The sequence below is a fragment of the Zeus faber genome (assembly GCF_960531495.2).
Source record: "Zeus faber genome assembly, chromosome: 8".
Classification (NCBI taxonomy): domain Eukaryota; kingdom Metazoa; phylum Chordata; class Actinopteri; order Zeiformes; family Zeidae; genus Zeus; species Zeus faber.
Window position 1 is genome coordinate 485,563 of NC_137195.1, and position 19,598 is coordinate 505,160.

Here is a 19,598-nt window from a genome sequence, read left to right on the forward strand (position 1 = left end):
GCTGCAGTAAAAGCGCGTTATGGTTTCCTTGCTGCAGTAAAACTGCGTTGTGGTTTCCTCGCTGCAGTAAAAGTGCGCTGTGGTTTCCTTGCTGCAGTAAAAGCGTCTTGTGTTTTCCTCGCTGCAGTAAAAGCACGCTGTGGTTTCCTCGCTGCAGTAAAATCATGTTGTAGTTCCTCGCTGCAGTAAAAGCGTGTTGTGGTTTAATCACTGCAGTAAAAGCGTGTTGTGGTTTCCTCGCTGCAGTAAAAGCGTGCTGTGGTTTCCTCGCTGCAGTTAAAAAGTGTTGTGGTTTCCTCGCTGCAGTAAAAGCGTGTTGTGGTTTCCTCGCTGCATTTATTACGTTGTAGTTTCCTCACTACAGTAAAAACACGCTTTGGTTTCCTCGCTGCAGTAAAAGCACCCTGTGGTTTCCTTGCTGCAGTAAAAAGCGTGTTGTGGTTTCCTCACTGCAGTAAAAGTGTGCTGTGGTTTTCTCGCTGCAGTAAAATCATGTTGTAGTTTCCTCGCTGCAGTAAAATCATGTTGTAGTTTCCTTGTTGCAGTTACAACATGTTGTGGTTCACTCGCTGCAGTTTAAGGAGCGTTCTGGTTTCCTTGATGCAGTAAAAGCGTGTTGTGGTTTCCTCGCTGCAGTAAAATCATGTTGTAGTTTCCTCGCTGCAGTTCAAACATGTTGTGGTTTCCTCGCTGCAGTTAAAGCGCATTGTGGTTTCCTCGCTGCAGTAAAAGCGTGCTGTGGTTTCCTCGCTGCAGTAAAAGCGTGTTGTGGTTTCCTCGCTATGGTATAGGAGCGTTGTGGTTTCCTTGATGCAGTAAAAGCGTGTTGTGGTTTAGTCACTGCAGTAAAGGCGTGTATTGTGGTTTCCTCGCTGCAGTCACAGCGTGTTGTGGTTTCCTCGCGGCAGTAAAAGCGTGTTGTGGTTTCCTCGCTGCAGTTAAAACACGTTGTGGTTTCCTCACTGCAGTAAAAGCGGGTTGTGGTTTCCTCGCTGCAGTAAAAGCACGCTGTGGTTTCCTCGCTGCAGTAAAAGCACGCTGTGGTTTCCTCGCTGCAGCAAAAGGGCGCTGTGGTTTCCTCGCTGCAATAAAAGCACGCTGTGGTTTCCACGCTGCAGCAAAAGCGTGTTGTGGTTTCCTTGCTGCAGTAACAGCGTGTTGAGGTTTCTTTGCTGCAGTAAAAGCGTGTTGTGGTTTCCTTGCTGCAGTTAAAACATGTTGTGGTTTCCTCGCTGCAGTAAAAGCGCGTTGTGGTTTCCTCGCTGCAGTAAAAGCGCGTTGTGGTTTCCTCGCCGCAGTAAAAGTGTGCTGTGGTTTCCTCGCTGCAGTAACAGCATGTTGTGGTTTACTCGCTGCAGTTAAAGCATGTTGTGGTTTCCTCGATGCAGTTATAGCGTTGTGGACTCCTCGCTGCAGTAAAAGGGCGCTGTGGTTTTCTCGCTGCAATAAAAGCACCCTGTGGTTTCCTTGCTGCAGTAAAAAGCGTGTTGTGGTTTCCTCACTGCAGTAAAAGTGTGCTGTGGTTTTCTCGCTGCAGTAAAATCATGTTGTAGTTTCCTCGCTGCAGTAAAATCATGTTGTAGTTTCCTTGTTGCAGTTACAACATGTTGTGGTTTACTCGCTGCAGTTAAAGCACGCTGTGGTTTCCTCGCTCAGGTAAAGGAGCGTTCTGGTTTCCTTGATGCAGTAAAAGCGTGTTGTGGTTTCCTCGCTGCAGTAAAAGCGTGTTGTGGTTTCCTCACTGCAGTAAAAGCGTGTTGTGGTTTCCTCGCTGCAGTTAAAACATGTTGTGGTTTCCTCGCTGCAGTAAAAGCGCGTTGTGGTTTCCTCGCTGCAGTAAAAGCACGCTGTGGTTTCCTCGCTGCAGCAAAAGGGCGCTGTGGTTTCCTCGCTGCAATAAAAGCACGCTGTGGTTTCCTCGCTGCAGCAAAAGCGTGTTGTGGTTTCCTCGCTGCAGTAACAGCGTGTTGAGGTTTCTTTGCTGCAGTAAAAGCGTGTTGTGGTTTCCTTGCTGCAGTTAAAACATGTTGTGGTTTCCTCGCTGCAGTAAAAGCGCGTTGTGGTTTCCTCGCTGCAGTAAAAGCGCGTTGTGGTTTCCTCGCTGCAGTAAAAGTGTGCTGTGGTTTCCTCGCTGCAGTAACAGCATGTTGTGGTTTACTCGCTGCAGTTATAGCGTTGTGGACTCCTCGCTGCAGTAAAAGGGCGCTGTGGTTTTCTCGCTGCAATAAAAGCACGCTGTGTTTCCTCGCTGCAGCAAAAGCGTGTTGTGGTTTCCTCGCTGCAGAAACAGCGTGTTGAGGTTTCTTTGCTGCAGTAAAAGCGTGTTGTGGTTTCCTTGCTGCAGTTAAAACATGTTGTGGTTTCCTCGCTGCAGTAAAAGCGCGTTGTGGTTTCCTCGCTGTAGTAAAAGCGCGTTGTGGTTTCCTTGCTGCATTAAAAGCGCACTGTGGTTACCTTGCTGCAGTTAAAGCGTCTTTTGTTTTCCTCGCTGCAGTCAAAGCATGTTGTGGATTCCTCGATGCAGTTATAGCGTTGTGTTTTCCTCGCTGCAATAAAAGCACGCTGTGGTTTCCTAGCTGCAGCAAAAGCGTGTTGTGGTTTCCTCGCTGCAGTAAAAGCGTGTTGTGGTTTCCTCACTGCAGTAAAAGCGTGTTGTGGTTTCCTCGCTGCAGTTAAAACGTGTTGTGGTTTCCTCGCTGCATTTATAACGTTGTGGTTTCCTCGCTGCAGTAAAAGCGCCCTGTGGTTTCCTCGCTGCAGTAAAAGCATGCTGTGGTTTCCTTGCTGCAGTTCAAACATGTTGTGGTTTACTCGCTGCAGTTAAAGCGCGTTGTGGTTTCCTCGCTCAGGTAAAGGAGCATTCTGGTTTCCTTGATGCAGTAAAAGTGTGCTGTGGTTTCCTCGCTGCAGTAAAATCATGTTGTAGTTTCCTTGCTGCAGTTACAACATGTTGTGGGTTCCTCGCTGCAGTTAAAGCGCGTTGTGTTTTACTCGCTGCAGTAAAAGTGCGTTGTGGTTTCATTGCTGCCGTAAAAGTGTGCTGTGGTTTACTCGCTGCAGTAAAAGCATGTTGTCGTTTCCTCGCTGCAGTAAAGGCGCAATGTGGTTTCTTCGCTGCAGTAACGGCGTGTTGTGGTTTCCTCGCTGCAGTAACAGTGTGTTGTGGTTTCATGGCTGCAGTAAAAGCGCGTTGTGGTTTCCTCACTGCAGTAAAAGTGTGCTATGGTCTCCTCACTGCAATAAAAATGTGCTGTAGGTCATCAACCTTCAAAACCAGGATCATCGACCTCCAAATTCAGACCATTGACCTTCAGGACCAGGTTGCTGCTCTGATGTTACAGAACCTGGATCACAAGTGACTTGTAACTGCTGAAATGTTCTTGGGTCGAGGGCTCTCCAGGTCCTGGACCCTGGTTCCTCCTTCTCGGTAGAACCATCAGAAACTTGAAAGGTCTTCGGAGAAAATGGAAGTCTCTTGGTTCCAGATCCAGAAGCTGCAACTTCTTCTTCCTTTCAACTGATTCTCTGATGCCATCCATTCAATCCATTTTCAGATTCTTTGTTTGGAAGTTCTGCAACCGTTTGTCTCATGTTCCTGCACTTCCGATCACATGATGCACTTCCTATAACATGATGCACTTCCTGTAACATGGTGCACTTCCTGTCCCATGGTGCACTTCCTGTCACATGATGCACTTCCTGTCACATGATGCACTTCCTGTCACATGATGCACTTCCTGTCACATAATGCACTTCCTGACACATGGTGCACTTCCTGAACCATGGTGCACTTCCTGTCCCATGGTGCACTTCCTGTAACATGATGCACTTCCTGTAACATGGCGGACTGCCTGTAACATGGTGGACTGCCTGTCCTATGGTGCACTTCCTGTCACATGATGAACTTCCTGTCACATGATGCCTTTCCTGTCATATGACGCACTTCCTGTTCCTGTCACAAGGTGCATTTCCTGTGCCATGGTGCACGTCCTGTCACATGATGCTCTTCCTGTCACATGATTAATTTCCTGTCACATGATGCACTTCCTGTCACATGATGCTCTTGCGGTGGTTCCGCTTGGTGCTGCTGGAGGGCAGCTGCCGGTACAGCACCTGGACCTCGGTCAGCTCCCGGAGGACCTGGCGGGCCTGGGTCCAGGTGGTCTGGGCCTCCTGCAGCAGACCCTGGGCCTGGCCGACCCCCCGCGCCTCCTGCAGCAGCTCCTGTGTCCGCCGCAGCTTCTGCTCAATCAGCTGCTGCAGCTCGCCCACGGGCACTGCGGTGCTGGCCGGGTCCTGGGAGGAGGAGGCGGCGGTCGGGATCTGGACCACGGAGGAATTGCTCAGGGCCCGGTAGGGCTGTGGGCTCCAGGGGGTTCCCACCACCTCCCTGGGAAGACTTTGGGACTTCCCAGACGCCTCGGAGGTCGCTGTGGTCCTGGTGGAGAGACAGCAATCTGTCCTGGACCGGGGACAGTCCACTAGGTGGGGCGGGTCGGCTTGAGGGCTCCGGTCCAGGTCCTCCTGTACCAGGTCCTCCTTGACCAGGTCCTCCTTGACCAGGTCCTCCTGCACCAGGTCCAGGGTCAGTACGCCATCCGAGGAGCAGGAGGATGCCTGGGGACACGAGAGAGACTTTGAATATCTTCTGTCTCAAACAGATGAACCTGGACCAAACTGGTTCCAAGTTGTTCCGGCTGAAGGTTGAACTCACCACAGCCATCAGGTGGCCCCTGGTGGGGAGCCGGCGGGGCTGAGGGATCCGAACCCTGTCCCGAGTGAGGTGAGACAGTTGGCTGTCGCCCTCCACCGTCACCTGAGGGAAAAGTAATTGAATACTCATTTATACTCATTAATACTCATTCATATTTATAAATACTGGTTAATATCCATATGAAGCGTCTGAGCTGCACCTCGTCCAGGACGCTGTTCTTAGCTCTGGTAATGGCTCCATTGATGGCGCTGATCCAGGACTCCTTCTCCTCAGGACTGACCGCCAGAAACACCAGGTTAGGAACCTACACACACACACACACACACACACATTGAGGTGTTTGAAGCAGACAGACCTGCAGCTCCAGGTGGATCCACCTCCTTCTGGGAGAGGTTCTCCTCCACGGTGTGGACCTGCCTCCCACCAAGGATTCTTCCAGGAACAACTTAGTGAGGTTCCTCAGTAGGTTCCTCCATAATTCCTCAGTGGGTTCCTCAGTAGGTACCTCTGTGGGTTCCTCAGTAAGTTCCTCAGTGAGATTCCTCATTAGGTTCCTCGGTGAGGTTCCTCATTAGGTTCCTCAGTGAGGCAGGATAAGGACATCAGAGTGCAGATTAGAGGTGGTGTCCTTGGGTGGATGTCAACAACTTTTTTCAATAAAGTCGAATTTAACAAAATGCTGCAATTGCATTGTTTCAAATATTTGGTCCCACACCCTACGTGAGGAAGGCTGACAGACAGGTAGATAGAAAGACAGACAGACAGGTACCGTGTTTCCAGGCGTCTTGCTGCGCAGCAGGGTGAACTTGCTGTGGTTCTTCTTGCTGCGACTTTTACTTTTACGGATTTCCTCCGAACGTTCGTAGTCGCACAGATCCACAACTTCCTGCCACTTCCTGTCGTCCCGCACCTAGGCACACACACACACACACACAGTTAGAAATAATATGGAGCTTGTTATAAAATGGGGCCTCTGGTTGGGAAACAGCTCTTTGTGACCAGTCGCGCACATATTGTTTCCAGTACTTTTCCTATTGCCTGCATGTTGCTCATGCTTTATTGCACGTACACAGTTCTTTGTGATCCATATATCCTTTTGTGACGACTTGCTTAGGGGAGACTTTAAAAGGGTTGTAGTCTTTGTCGTCATTGTCTTTTCATCTTGTTTCGTTGGTCTTGTCATCGTCAAGACTTTACGAACTGACCCTACTGCAGTAGTACCAATAAAGAAGCTTATTTTGCATCGCACCCGTCTCCGTCAAATTGAGGAAGCTCCACACACCAACCAACCTGGGAGGGATCCGTTTTCCAGATCCCAACACGGACACACACACACACACACGGACGGACACACACACACACACACGGACACACACACACACATGGACGGACACACACACAAACACACACGGACACACACACACAAGGTCACACAGTGAAATGGTGTGTGCACATTTAAAAATATGGATGTAAACAGTGGCCTTTTCTCAATACCAAGTACGCGAAGTCCAGACTTGTGGACTTGGTAGTTGAGACTTGGCAAGTTGGACTGGGGAGTACAGACTCCCAGGAACCATTACCATGACAACGGCTTGGTGCCAAATGCATTGTGGGATACTTGTCTGTCCCAAGTCCACACAAGTCACCACCCATGCATCCTCCATCAAATGGGCGGAGCAAGTCCACATCCTGGCATTTGGACTGGACTTGGCTTGATGCGTACTTTGAATTGGAACTTGGTACTTGTACTTGGGCTGCGACTGATGACGTTTCACAAGTACACCCAAGAACACAAGTACACACAAGAACACAAGTACACACAAGAACACAAGTACAGACAAGAACACAAGTACAGACGAGAACACAAGTACAGACAAGAACACAAGTACACACAAGAACGCAAGTACACAAGAACACAAGTACAGACAAGAACACAAGTACACACAAGAACACAAGTACAGACAAGAACACAAGTACAGTCAAGAATACAAGTACACAAGAACACAAGTACAGACAAGAACGCAAGTACACACAAGAACACAAGTACACACAAGAACACAAGTAGAGACAAGAACGCAAATACATACAAGAACACAAGTACACACAAGAACACAAGTACACACAAGAACACAAGGACACAAGAACACAAGTACACACAAGAATGCAAGTACACACAAGAACACAAGTACAGACGAGAACACAAGTACACACAAGAACACAAGTACACACAAGAAGACACATTGAGAAAGGGCCACTGATAACGGTTAATGGCCAATCAGAGACGAGGTTTTTCCTGTTTCATAGAGTGACATCACTTCCTGTATCAGTTAAAGTTAGCAGTCAGGGTACTAGAGAGTAGTGTGTCCTACAGAGTACTAGTTGGACTTCTAGTATTACTTGTACTTCTTATACTACTTGTTCTTCTTGTACTTCTTGTACTACTTGTACTACTTGTACTACTTGTACTTCTTGTACTTCTCTGTATCGTTTGACTCCTGCTCAATCCCAGAAATATGAAGAGCTGCAGGTAGCACCGAGTTGATCAATTATTAACCCAACCCTGCTGGACTGATCTGAAAACTGCACTGTGGTACTACCATAGTACTACCATAGTACTACCGTGGAATGGTACAGGAATAGCACCCTGTGGTGATAACACACTGTGTAATTCAAGCTGCTCATATTCGTAGGACTTTTCCCATGATGCACTGGGGTTGTACCCATGATGCACTGGGGTTGTACCCATGATGCACTGGGGTTGTACCCGCGATCCTTTGGGGTTGTACCCATGATGCACCGGGGTTGTACCCGTGATCCTTTGGGGTTGTACCCATGATGCACTGGGATTGTGTGGAAGTTTCCAGAAGCTGCTCCTCGCCTCGAAATAGGAGGAGGAAGATGGAGCTTAGAGATCAGACTGAACAGTGACTCACTGACGACCAGTACCAGAGGGACACCGGGAGCTCAGCTGCTCTGACCGCAAGGTTGCTGAAGTGTCCTTGAGCAAGACACTGAACCTCATAGCTGCTCCTGATGAGCCTCGCATGTTGCATCTGTCATTGTAGGAAGGTGGAGTTGAGGTAGTGATCTCCATCTTCCTGCTCTTTTCAGTGAAATCCCACTCCTAGCCCAGACGGGGGTGGGTGGAGCAGGTGAACTTCCAGCATTAGAAGGTGGAGGAACTTGTATAAATACACCCAGCCCACATCTCAAGGTGCTTCCACAACAGGATGTTCAGTCACAGCTATATACAGATATACAGTATATCACATCAGTATTTACCTTATATTTACATTTCTTCCTGGATCAGATTCTTTTGTCCAAAGCGACTTGCATGAGAGTGAGTAAGTCACTTTATTTATGCTTATATTTTTTATATATACAGCACCTTCACAAAGTGCTTCACAGAGGAAATAATCAAGAGGCTGGAACCAATCAGAGCACAATATATTCATATATCAGATACAGTGGGGCAAAAAAGTATTTAGTCAGCCACCAATTGTGCAAGTTCTCCCACTTAAAAAGATGAGAGAGGCCTGTTATTTTCATCATAGGTTCACCTCAACTATGAGAGAGAAAATGAGAAAAAAAAATCCAGAAAATCACATTGTCTGATTTTTAAAGAATTTATTTGCAAATTATGGTGGAAAATAAGTATTTGGTCAATAACAAAAGTTCATCTCAATACTTTGTTATATACCCTTTGTTTGCAATGACAGAGGTCAAACGTTTTCTGTAAGTCTTCACAAGGTTTTCACACACTGTTGCTGGTATTTGGGCCCATTCCTCCATGCAGATCTCCTCTAGAGCAGTGATGTTTTGGGGCTGTCGCTGGGCAACACAGACTTTCAACTCCCTCCAAAGATTTTCTATGGGGTTGAGATCTGGAGACTGGCTAGGCCACTCCAGGACCTTGAAATGCTTCTTACGAAGCCACTCCTTCGTTGCCCTGGCGGTGTGTTTGGGATCATTGTCATGCTGAAAGACCCAGCCACGTTTCATCTTCAATGCCCTTGCTTATGGAAGGAGGTTTTCACTCAAAATCTCACGATACATGGCCCCATTCATTCTTTCCTTTACACGGCTCAGTCGTCCTGGTCCCTTTGCAGAAAAACAGCCCCAAAGCATGATGTTTCCACCCCCATGCTTCACAGTAGGTATGGTGTTCTTTGGCTGCAACTCGGCTTTCTTTCTCCTCCAAACACGACAATGTCACTCTATTCATTAAAAATCCTACAATGTGATTTCCTGGATTTTTTCCCCCCATTCTGTCTCTCATAGTCGAAGTGAACCTATGATGAAAATAACAGGCCTCTCTCATCTTTTTAAGTGGGAGAACTTGCACAATTGGTGGCTGACTAAATACTTTTTTTGCCCCACTGTATATATATTTAATATATCATATTAATATGATATATCTTATCAATATGGTACCAGGTCCCCAGGGGTCATTGAATGCTGCCCACTGCTCCTGGCTGCTCCCCGCGGAAGGGATGATTGGTTGGTTAAAGGCAGAGAAACCATTTCACCAGCACCATCCAAAGCGCGTGCGTGTGTGTGTGTGTGTGTGTGTGTGTGTGTTGTAGTGGTGTGTTGTGGGACAAATAAAGATTCTTCTTAATATCAATATATCATATCAATATATCACATCATATCAATATATCTTATCAATATATCATATCAATAATTCTGATCAACATATCACATCAATATATCACATCAATATGTCATATCAATATGTCATATCAATATATTTTATCAATATATAACATAACTATATCTTATCAATATATCATATCAATATACGTGACCACAGCAGACTTTAGGTATATCTAGTGGCCTTTGGGTTTTTGTTTCTTCGCATCATTTCGAAGTGAAGAACCAGAGCTTCAAAACAAGGTGTCACTTGTGCAAATCAAGCAAATATTTTTAAAGCTATGACTTGTTAATGACAAGGGTGTGGCAAACTGTGTTTCTGACATAATCACCTACAAAGTTTTCCCCCACACTTGGCTCTATTCAGCCAGCTCCGGAGTAGAATGCAAATGATTAGAGGACCAACACAGCCACATGGCCACTTGACACCCTGCTGAACGGGGCCTTGACATCCTGCTGAATGGGGCAATCTCTGCATTGTTCTTGTGTTTTAAGAGAATTTTAAACAGCGTCATCAACATGCAACATCTTTGTTTAAAAAAAAAAAGCTTTTATTTAACAGTAAGAATATAAATATATATGTAAAAGTGGAATTCTTTAGGAGGTTAAAAATATGGACAACACAACAAAATGTAGAGTCTATCAATAATAATAGGCAATAAATAAATCAATAATATGAATCTCTGTATATCAGCTTCGGTGTGTCATTTAATAAATGTGCGTAGTCCAAATATCTTCAAAGTTGGAGTTATTATGTGGACTAACTCCAACCATACCCCAGCTTCACTCTGAGAGCCTGTTTGGGGACTCTTTTCATTTTCTTTTTTTCACCCCTGGCTGCGTTTGAAGGTAAACTTGAGAATCCTGTCCATTACTACTTGTTTATAATCTGCATCACCAACCTCAACGGACTTCATCATGTCATCATGTTCTTCCGTTGTAACAACAACGTATCAATAGATATATATCATGTCAATATATAATATCAATATATCATATCAATATATCTTATCAATATAGCATATTGATATATCTTATCAATAAATCATATCAATATATCTTATCAATATATCATATCGATATATCATCAATATATCATATCATTATATCTTAGAAATATATCATATCGATATATCATCAATAAATCATATCAATATATCATCAATAAATCATATCGATATATCATATCAATATATCTTATCGATATATCATCAATAAATCATATCGATATATCATATCAATATATCTTATCAATATATCATCAATAAATCATATCGATATATCATATCAATATATCTTATCGATATATCATATCAATATATCTTATCAATATATCATATTGATATATCATCAATAAATCATATCAATATATCTTATCAATATATCATATCAATATATCATCAATAAATCATATCAATATATCATCAATTGGTCATATCAATAAAAAGGTGTAATCCACCTCGGGGATGTATTGAAACAGGGAGCAGAACCTCTAGGAATGTTTCCAGACCCTTGATGGAGGTGAAGGTGGAGCAGAAACAGTGACACTGGGTTGGAAAATAATCCGTCTGTCGGCCTGTTTGTCTCACCTCCTTCTCAGCGAGCAGCAGCTGGTCTCCTCTCAGAACCACGTAGCGGTTCCTCCAGATCTCCCTGAAGATTCCTCGGCCACAGAACTTCCTGATCCATCCCACCTTGTCCGGCTGAAGACTGGAGAGGGCGGAGTCCAGCGGGGCCTGGGAGAATGACAGGTAGAGAGAGACAAGTAGGGAGAGAGACGGAGAGACGTGTAGAGAGAGACAGGCGAAGAGAGAGGGACAGGTGAGGGGCGACAGAGAGATGGGAAGAGAGAGACAAGTAGGTGGAGAAACAGAGACGTGCAGAGAGAGAGACAGGTAGCGGGGAGATGGAGAGATGAGTAGAGACACAGGTGGTGGGGGACGGGTAGAGACAGACAATTAGAGACGGGGAGAGTGAGACAGACAGTCATGAGATCTAAATCCTCTGAATATGAAACTCAAGAAGCAGAAAAAGCTGAATTCAAAAAAATACAAAAATATATGAACTTAATTCAGAAGAATAAAACCTGAGAAACAAAGAAAACATTAAAACATTAAACCAGAACAAAGAAACAAGAAAAACCACAGAAAAATCAATCAAGTCCAATCTCAAATCAATAATCAAATCAATCAGATCAATAGTCAGAAGGGCTGTACCCGACCCAGAAATTTGTCCCTCAAATCGGATTCAGCTTCAGATTCATCTGTTCAGTGTGAATATTGGAAGATGAAGCTGCGACGTCGACGTGGGAGGAACAAGGAAAACACTTCAGTATTTATTGATGAACCTGTTCCTGTCTGACCATGGAATCAACATGTTTGGTTTTCATCGGAAGAGACACCTCTCGTCTCTCTCTCAGATCAGATCAACAATCAAATCAATCAGATCAGTCGGATCAGCCAGATCAATCAGATATCAAAATGAATCGTATGGAAAGATCTGAGAATGAACCGAAGCAAAATGAGAAAAAATGATCAATGAGTTGTTACACAACAGATCTAACAACTCTATCAACTGCATCAACTGTAACAACTGTAAAAACTGGATCAACTGTATCAACTGTAACAACTGTTAAAACGGGATCAACTGCAACAACTGTAAAAACTGCATCAACTGTAAAAACTGCATCAACTGTAACAACTGTATCAACTGTAACAACTGTATAAACTGTAACAACTGTATAAACTGCATCAACTGTAACAACTGTAAAAACTGTATCAACTGTAACAACTGAATGAACTGCAACAACCGTAACAACTGTATCAACTGTAACAACTGAATCAACTGCAACAACCGTAACAACTGTATACACTGTAGCAACTTTAACAGCTGCATCAACTGTAGCAACTGTATAAACTGTAACAACTGTATCAACTGTAACAACTGTATCAACTGTAGCAACTGTATCAACTGTATCAACTTTAACAACTGTAGCAACTGTAACAACTGTATCAGTTGTATCAACTTTAACAACTGTATCAACTGTAGCAACTGTAACAACTGTAGCAACTGTAACAACTGTAACAACTGTATCAACTGTAACAACTGTATCAGCTGTAACAACTGTATCAGCTGTACCAGCTGTATCAACTGTAGCAACTTTAACAACTGTAGCAACTGTATAAACTGTAACAACTGTATCAACTGTAACAACTGTATCAGCTGTAACAACTGTATCAGCTGTACCAGCTGTATCAACTGTAGCAACTTTAACAACTGCAGCAACTGTATAAACTGTAACAACTGTATCAACTGTAACAACTGTATCATCTGTATCAACTGTAACAACTGTATCAACTGTATCAACTGTATCAGCTGTTACAACTGTACCAGCTGTATCAACTGTAGCAACTGTATCAACTGTAACAACTGTATCAACTGTAGCAACTGTAACAACTGACTCAACTTTAACACCTGTATCAACTGTAGCAACTGTATCAACTGTAACAACTGAATCAACTGCAACAACCATAACAACTGTATCAACTGTAGCAACTTTAACAATTGTATCAACTGTAGCAACTGTATCAACTGTATAAACTTTAACAACTGCATCAACTGTAGCAACTGTATAAACTGTAACAACTGTATCAACTGTAACAACTGTATCAACTGTAGCAACTGTATCAACTTTAATAACTGTAGCAACTGTAACAACTGTATCAGTTGTATCAACTTTAACAACTGTAACAACTGAATCAACTGTAGCAACTGTATTAACTGTAACAACTGTATCAACTGTAACAACTGTAGCAACTGTATCAACTGTAACAACTGTATCAGTTGTATCAACTTTAACAACTGTATCAGCTGTATCAACTGTAAAAACTGTATCAACTGTAACAACTGTAGCAACCGTATCAACTTTAACAACTGTAGCAACTGTAACAACTGTATCAGTTGAATCAACTTTAACAACTGTAACAACTGTATCAACTGTAACAACTGAATCAACTGCAACAACCGTAACAACTGTATCAACTGTAGCAACTTTAACAATTGTATCAACTGTAGCAACTGTATCAACTGTATAAACTTTAACAACTGCATCAACTGTAGCAACTGTATAAACTGTAACAACTGTATCAACTGTATCAGCTGTATCAACTGTAACAATTGTATCAACTGTATCTGCTGTAACAACTGTTACAACTGTACCAGCTGTATCAACTGTCGCAACTGTATCAGCTCTATCAACTGTATCAACTGTAGCAACTGTAACATCTGAATCAACTTTAACACCTGTATCAACTGTAGCAACTGTATCAACTGTAACAACTGAATCAACTGCAACAACCGTAACAACTGTATCAACTGTAACAACTGAATCAACTGCAACAACCGTAACAACTGTATCAACTGTAGCAACTTTAACAACTGCATCAACTGTAGCAACTGTATAAACTGTAACAACTGTATCAACTGTATCAACTGTAGCAATTGTATCAACTTTAACAACTGTAGCAACTGTAACAACTGTATCAACTGTAACAACTGTATCAGCTGTAACAACTGTATCAGCTGTACCAGCTGTATCAACTGTAGCAACTTTAACAACTGTAGCAACTGTATAAACTAACAACTGTAACAACTGTATCAGCTGTAACAACTGTATCAGCTGTACCAGCTGTATCAACTGTAGCAACTTTAACAACTGTAGCAACTGTATAAACTGTAGCAACTGTAGCAACTGTAACAACTGTATCAGTTGTATCGACTTTAACAACTGTAACAACTATATCAACTGTAGCAACTGTATTAACTGTAACAACTGTATCAACTGTAACAACTGTAGCAACTGTATAAACTGTAACAACTGTATCAACTGTAACAACTGTAGCAACTGTAGCAACTGTATCAACTTTAATAACTGTAGCAACTGTAACAACTGTATCAGTTGTATCAACTTTAACAACTGTAACAACTGTAGCAACTGTAGCAACTGTAACAACTGTATCAACTGTAGCAACTGTAGCAACTGTAGCAACTGTATCAACTGTAACAACTGTATCAGTTGTATCAACTTTAACAACTGTATCAGCTGTAACAACTGTATCAACTGTAACAACTGTAGCAACTGTAACAACTTTAACAACTGTAGCAACTGTATAAACTGTAACAACTGTATCAACTGTAACAACTGTATCAGCTGTATCAACTGTAACAACTGTATCAACTGTATCAGCTCTAACAACTGTATCAACTGTAGCAACTGTAACAACTGAATCAACTTTAACACCTGTATCAACTGTAGCAACTGAATCAACTGCAACAACCGTAACAACTGTATCAACTGTAGCAACTTTAACAACTGCATCAACTGTAGCAACTGTATAAACTGTAACAACTGTATCAACTGTAACAACTGTATCAACTGTAGCAACTGTATCAACTTGAACAACTGTAACAACTGTATCAGTTGTATCAACTTTAACAACTGTAACAACTGTATCAACTGTAGCAACTGTATTAACTGTAACAACTGTATCAACTGTAACAACTGTAGCAACTGTATCAAATGTAACAACTGAATCAGTTGTATCAACTTTAACAACTGTATCAGCTGTAACAACTGTTACAACTGTAACAACTGTATCAACTGTAACAACTGTAGCAACTTTAACAACTGTATCAACTTTAACAACTGTAGCAACTGTAACAACTGTATCAACTGTAACAACTGTATCAGCTGTAACAACTGTATCAGCTGTACCAGCTGTATCAACTGTAGCAACTGTATCAACTTTAACAACTGTAGCAACTGTATAAACTGTAACAACTGTATCAACTGTAACAACTGTATCAGCTGTATCAGCTGTAACAACTGTTACAACTGTACCAGCTGTATCAACTGTAGCAACTGTATCAACTGTAACAACTGTATCAACTGTAGCAACTGTAACAATTGACTCAACTTTAACACCTGTATCAACTGTAGCAACTGTATCAACTGTAACAACTGAATCAACTGCAACAACCATAACAACTGTATCAACTGTAGCAACTTTAACAATTGTATCAACTGTAGCAACTGTATCAACTGTATAAACTTTAACAACTGCATCAACTGTAGCAACTGTATAAACTGTAACAACTGTATCAACTGTAACAACTGTAGCAACTGTATCAACTTTAATAACTGTAGCAACTGTAACAACTGTATCAGTTGTATCAACTTTAACAACTGTAACAACTGTATCAACTGTAGCAACTGTATCAACTGTAACAACTGTAGCAACTGTAACAACTGAATCAGTTGTATCAACTTTAACAACTGTATCAGCTGTAACAACTGTTACAACTGTAGCAACTGTATCAACTTTAACAACTGTAGCAACTGTAACAACTGTATCAACTGTAACAACTGTATCAGCTGTACCAGCTGTACCAACTGTAGCAACTGTATCAACTGTAACAACTGTATCAACTGTAGCAACTGTATCAGCTGTAACAACTGTTACAACTGTACCAGCTGTATCAACTGTATCAACTGTATCAACTGTAGCAACTGTATCAACTGTAATAACTGTATCAACTGTAGCAACTGTAGCAACTGTATAAACTGTAACAACTGAAACAACTGGCATGTGGCACGGTGGTGCAGTGCATTGCACTGCTGCCTCACAGCAAGAAGGTCCTGGGTTCAATTCCCGCCTGGGGCGCTGTTGGCACCGTGCTCCGGCGGGTTTTCTCCCAAACAGGAGCCTTTCTGGGTGGAGTTTGCATGTGCTCACATGGGGTTTCCTCCACCTCACGTCAGTAAGGGCCCCCATCATCTGACCAGCGATGGACGCGCGTCCACGTACGCTGCCCACTGCTCCTGGCTGTGGCCCCGGAGGAAGGACAAGCCAGGATGGGTCAAAAGCAGAGGAACCATTTCACCAGCACCATCAAAGCGTGTGTGTAACAACTGTAGTAACTTTAACTTAGTTATTGCAGTTGTTGCAACTCCACCTGAAATAACATTTATCTACAGAGGGGTACGCTTCAGAGGCTGCCATGTTGAACCAGTGTGGGGGTGGTAGCGCAGGAGATTGAGCTGGTCATATAGTAATCTAAAGGTTGCTGGTTGGATCCCAGGCTCCTCCTGCTAGCATGCTGTAGTGTCCTTGAGCAAGACACTTAACCCCTCATTGCTCCTGATGGCTGCGTCCGTCACTGTTTGAATGATTGTAGGTGGCTTTGGATAAAAGCGTCTGATCAATGTAGTGTAACAGTAACAGTGAACCGCCACAGGGGGTATTCAGTTGGTTGCGATCTGCAACCTCACCGCTAGATGCCACTAAATTCGACAATGCGCCTTTAATGAATCCACATAAATGAACTTAAATGTTTTCAAAAGCTAAAACGGAATAAATAGATCATAAGAGAACTATTTCTAACTATTTCTATTGGATGAATAGTCCTTTATGCAGATGACCCTTCCGTCCCTTATACCAATATATTCATTATAATATATTCCTGTATTTTAAAACGGTTTGATTATAGAAGTAGCTTAGTTATAAACGTGTAGTTAGTTTAGTTCTATATCAATTTAGGACTTCTAATTAAATATGGTGCAGACAGACAGGCAGGCAGGTAGGGAGGCAGGCAGACAGACAGGCAGACAGACAGATCTCTTTCAGATTCAAACCGTGTCATTGTTTAATGATCTATATGACGTCACATTGGTGTATAAAGAGATAGTGACATAAATGTAGCGCTCATATTACTCATCTGATTCATATCATCGATCTGACTCCATCACTTCTTCCCTTTGTGGCCCCGGAGGCTCAGCTGGTGGGGGGCTCTCCCCCGGCAACTGAGCCTCGCTCCGGAGCCCCGGAGCCCCGGAGCCCCGGAGCCCCGGAGCCCCGGAGCCCCGGGCCCCGCAGCGCCGCGGCTGACTCACCCGCTTGGAGCCTCCGTTCTTCCTCATGGTGCTGGAGCTCCGGACTGCGGGGCCGTCGCGTCGTGCTGCCCCGGGAGAGTCTGTCCCGCATCATCTGACCGAGCGGCTCCGGTTACACCCCCTCCTCCATCCTGCAGCACCCTCCACCCTGCATGACGGCAGCGCCACCTAGCGGGAGCATCACCACAGACTAAGAAAACAGAAGATAATATCACATCATATAATATTATATCATATAATATCATATAATATCATATCATATAATATCATATCATATAATATCATAAAATATTATATTATATGATAAAATGTGATATAATTTAATATAATGCAATATAATATAATATATTATAATATAATATGATACGATATAATATAATATAATATAATATAATATAATATGATATAATATAATATGATATAAAATAATATATCATATAATATATCATATATAGTATAATATATAATGTATAATATAATAATATTATATAATATGAATAATAATATAATAGTATATGATATAATATCATATAATATGATCTAATATTATATTATATTAATATAATTAATATTATTAATTAATAGGCCTTTCCTGACCTCTCCTGTCCGAATGACTACCGTCCGGTGGCCCTCACCTCGGTGGTCATGAAGTGTTTCAAGAGGCTGATTAAGGATTACATCTGCGCCTCCCTCCCCCACACCTTGGTCCCGCTACAGTTCTTGTACCAGCAGAACAGATCCATGGATGATGCGGTCTCCCATGTATTGCACACCATGCTCACGCAACTGGTTGGGCGGAAGGGGGGCTATGTGAGATTGCTGTTCATCGACTATAGTTCAGCTTTCAACACCATAGTCCCCACCAGACTGACTGTCAAGCTGCGAGAGCTAGGACTTAGCACTCCGCTGTGCTTGGATTCTGGACTTCCACTCAGCCCAGCCCCAGGTGGTTAGGGTGGGGAAGCACATGTCCAGCTCCCTCAGCCTGAACACGGGATCCCCCCAGGGCTGTGTCCTCAGTACTCCCTGTACACACATGACTGTGTGGCCAGGTCAAGCTCCAACACCATCATCAAGTTTGCTGACGACACCGTCATGGTGGGCCTGATCACTGACAACGATGAGAAGGCCTAGCGCGAGGAGGTGGCTGACCTGTCACTCTGGTGGCAGCATCTTTACCACCTCAGCTGAGGAAATTCCGGGTCTCGGTGAGGATCCTCAAGTCCTTCTACTGTGGAGCGGTGGAGAGCATCCTGACAGGCAGCATCACTGCCTGCTTTGTACTGTACTGCCCAGGACAGGCGGGCCCTGCAGAGGGTGGTGTGTTCAGCTGAACCTACCACTGGAACTACCCTCCCCTCCCTGCAGGACTTGTACACCAGGAGGTGTAGTAGCAGAGCTGCAGAATCATGAAGGATCCTCGGCACCCCAACAGTGGACTGTTCCAGCTTCTGCGGTCGGGCAAGCTCCTCCGCAGCCACACAGTGAGAACAGAGACTGAGACAGAGTTTCTTCTCGCAAGCCATTAGAACTGTCAACGCTGACCTCACCAGGGGTCCTAACAAAAAGTACTGAGTCACTCACACTGCCTTACTGTACTGTATGTAGCATACTGTACTGCATACTGTATTACTGTTCTGGGTTACTGCATATTGTGCTGTATTGTTGCTCTGTTCGGTGTTACTGTATTGCTGTGTCGTACTGTTGTATACTGAACTGTATATCTCCATACACACTGTATTCACATGCACTTTACTATACATATCTGTATATAAAAATAGCCTATCCCATATACATAACTATATTCCCTTCTATTTTGTACCCCCGCTTTGTATTATCTTTTTGAGTCTTGATTAATTTCTATTTATTTTATTGATTTTATTCTAGTCACTAACTGCTTTACGCTTCTACGTTTCAGTTAGCTGCTAGGTAGGAATTAGGTTAGATATTATGTTCTGTTTAGTAACTATTGTGCATAATCTCCAGGTGCATTGCAAAGACATTTCACTGCATATATGTATCAAAATATGTATATGTATGAAAGTATGTATATGTATGTGACAAATCAACCTCTTGAAATGAATATATTATCTTATATAATATGATATAATATGATATAATATAATATTATATAATATTATTTTATATTATATTATATTATATTATATTATAAAATATGATATGATATAATGTAATATAATACGATGTGATATAATATGATATGATATGATTTAATAGTTGCGTGATACATCCTGCGGATGCGCTGGGACACATCAT

At 42.9% G+C, this 19,598-nt stretch overlaps 1 protein-coding gene across 1 annotated transcript; it reads right to left on the reverse strand.

The window, feature by feature from the left end:
* Window positions 1-4,050: 4,050 nt before the first annotated feature.
* plekho1b (pleckstrin homology domain containing, family O member 1b) lies at window positions 4,051-17,348 on the reverse strand (the record flags this gene model as incomplete). The annotated part of the gene is made up of 6 exons (XM_080005728.1): window positions 4,051-4,617; window positions 4,715-4,816; window positions 4,914-5,018; window positions 5,484-5,624; window positions 10,960-11,106; window positions 17,178-17,348. 6 exons carry the CDS (start codon window positions 17,346-17,348, stop codon window positions 4,051-4,053), a joined length of 1,233 nt encoding a protein of 410 aa, XP_079861854.1.
* Window positions 17,349-19,598: the final 2,250 nt, after the last annotated feature.